Raw genomic sequence first — 3,056 nt, forward strand, 5'->3', positions numbered from 1 at the left:
CCTGGCCATGCCGGACCATACCATACTTGTTTAGACTAAAAACTAATATACTTTGCTTACGTTCTTATAATGCATTGTTTCGTCAGTTGGATGTCCTCGCTGTTAATGACATTTTCGGTCACAAACCCAATAACATCTCACGAACTTGGACTAGCTTAGGAGATTTAGGTTAGTCTTAAACCTATATACTAAGCCTAAAATGCAAAACGGTGAATTATATTTGTCATAAGGCATCAGTTTTAGGCCTATTGTATTTTTAAACACTACATTTTATATCTAGTCCCTTAGGGATTTTTAAGAATTAGAAGAGTCTATAATAAAATTATTCATGTCCATTGCCAACGGCGCATTTCGCTCATTCCAGAACTCTACAATAAACACAGTAATGGTCGAAACACTATTTATATAAGCCATTTGTTTCAAATGTTGTTGTGGTGTGAACGCCTTTTAAAAGCTGGCAAAGCATGATTTGAGTGTAGAAGAATCTCTATAATAGAAGTATAATAATAGAATAACAAGAAATAACTCAATTTATTAAACATTCTAATTGAAAGTAACATTAATGAACAGAGTTTGTCTTACGAACATAATTTAAAGACTGTATTTGTCATATTATCTTATATATTTATCAAATACAGTTTTCATTTATTTTACAGGTTTTGCTTCCCTTATTTTGTGCTCTGTGTTTGGCGGACTCTTCCGCTCCATTTTACAAGATCAATCCAGATGGCAGCAGATTACTTCAATATGAGGCTGGAACTTTAGCCAGAAGGAATTTCCGAGAAGAAGTCACTAATCCAGATGGAAGCGTTGTAGGAAGGTATGGTTTCCATGACCCAACAGGACACTTGCACGTTGTGCAGTATCATTCAGGTAGTCATGGTTATGTTGCCAAGGGAGATGCCGGTGTTTATTACGGTAGCACCGAAGAATTAGGAACGACGGGTGAGAGAAAAAAAGATGAAGAAGTTGTAAAGGAGGATGAAATGAAAGATCAAAAGCAGGAAGGAAGCATTATAGAAGATGATGATTCGATGGATGAAGGAGAAAATGCAAAAAAAGAAAATGCTATCAATGAAGATGCAACAGAGGATATGGAAAAAGATACAAAAGACAAAGAAACTGATGCTGTGGATAAAAAAGAAGAGACAAAAGACAAAGAGGATGATGCTGTGGATAAAAAAGAAGACGCAAAAGATGCATCAACCTCTGATGATGAAAAAACAGTTAAAGATGAAATGAAGGATGAAAAGGATAATAAAGACAGCGAAAATGATCAATCCAATCCTGAAGAACCATACGAGAAAGATCCAGAAATTACTGCACTTTTCCCAATTCCTGAATATGGCCGCAGACGTTTAACGATTGGTCAGTCTGATAAAACAAAAGATGAAGAAGAAGAAAGTAGGTTTTATAGTTCTGGTCACATCTTCAACGTCCCACTATCTTCTGGTTTTCCTAAGTGGTACGATCCTCGAAACCAACCCCTGACTTGGCCTCATCCAATTTTCAGACTTCAAGATTCATCTACTGGTCAGTACGTTCCATTCGAACACCCGTGGATCCTCGAAAAATCCGGTTCTAAGGAGAAAGACTTGATTCCAAATACTTATCCTTTTAACTATGTTGGATCCCTCAAAAAAGAATCCACGAGCCAGGTCAAATCCGATGGTGCAGTAACGACAACAACCTTCCAGTACGCTCACCCATCTCACTTCTACTACCCACAGCCTATTCTCCCTTTCGTCCACAGACCAAAAAAATCACCTTTTCTAGTTCCCGGGTATTCTTTGTATGCTTAAAACTCAACTTGTTACTTTCCAGCGAATGTATGCCTTTCTTGTTAACTAACCTTCTAATACGTTCTCGTCTATAACTACAAGAGTTCTGTAAAAATTAAAAAGAGAAAGGGATTCAAACCCGCCGCTATCCTTGTTATCAAATAGATGCTTTATGAAACTCAGGTACCGGGTTTTAAGGTATCGGGTTTACGCCACACCAGCATTTGGCTGTGCTAATTAACTGTTATGAAATAAAACCTTTTTTTTGCCAACTTTTTATTCGAGAAAAACCAATGAAGTGAGATACGAAATATTACTAGTAAGCATGATCAATAGTTCGAATCCCGATCGGTTTTAGTTTTTTACGCTCTAAACAAAAACGCTATAATGATAGTATTAATGTCAAATACCGCTTTAGTTTATCTGTAATTTTTATGTAATCACTTAAAATGATAATGGATTGTCTTCTTTAAATCAATTTGATTAATAATGTGATTGATTTCTGATCGATTTTATCGACGAGGTCGTCTGTAATTGGCTTATTGAAGATTTTGAAGTAATGCGTCATAAGTATCCAAAAGTATTTTTTCAGGACCAGTTTTTTAAATAAAGTGTCATGTATGTTGTAATCAAAACTGTAATAAATATTCTGTACACAAATATGTCACTTCATTTACCTGTACATGGCCAGGTGGTTAGGGAACTCGACTCGCAATCTGAGGGTCGCGGGTTCGAATCCCCGTTCCACCAAACATGCTCGCCCTTTCAGCCGTGGGAGCGTTATAATGTTACGGTCAATCCCATTATTCGTTGGTAAAAGAGTAGCCCAAGAGTTGGCGGTGAGTAGTGATGACTAGCTGCCTTCCCTCTAGTCTTATACTACTCATGTAGCTTTGCGCGAAATTACAAACAAACAATCTTGTTATTGTTTTAGTCGAAATAACTTTACAACTACTTTATCACTAACACCAGTTTAAACCTAAATCCACTCTTTGTGTTTCTTGGCAGTGCATGATGTTATCGCTTAGTCGTAATAACTAGTAGTAATTTTTAAAAATCATAATTCTAGTTAAACGATGTTATCATTATCCCTTAAAGTTAATTTTTTTACAAATATCTGGTGTTCCTTTAAAAAGATTAAGTACAAGGTGAAACAGGAATTACCAGTCAATAGATGAACATTAGATGACTGTAAGATGTAGAATGCTCAATGCTTTGTACACTATACAATCGGTGTCTTCAGGGAGTCAAACCCTATATTATGTACGAAGCGAA

The 3,056-nt window shown here is 36.3% G+C and overlaps 1 protein-coding gene across 1 annotated transcript in view; it reads left to right on the forward strand.

The window, feature by feature from the left end:
- The window catches only part of LOC111089178, a 4,193-nt gene extending 1,806 nt beyond the window's left edge, over positions 1–2,387 (forward strand). The window contains exon 2 of the mRNA XM_022401157.1: positions 657–2,387. Within this exon, the coding sequence (XP_022256865.1) occupies positions 657–1,802 (1,146 nt within the window). The 3' untranslated portion in view covers positions 1,803–2,387. The remainder of the gene's footprint in view (positions 1–656) is intronic.
- Positions 2,388–3,056: the final 669 nt, after the last annotated feature.

This window comes from Limulus polyphemus, unplaced genomic scaffold, assembly GCF_000517525.1.
Source record: "Limulus polyphemus unplaced genomic scaffold, Limulus_polyphemus-2.1.2 Scaffold5459, whole genome shotgun sequence".
Taxonomy (NCBI): Eukaryota; Metazoa; Arthropoda; class Merostomata; order Xiphosura; family Limulidae; genus Limulus; species Limulus polyphemus.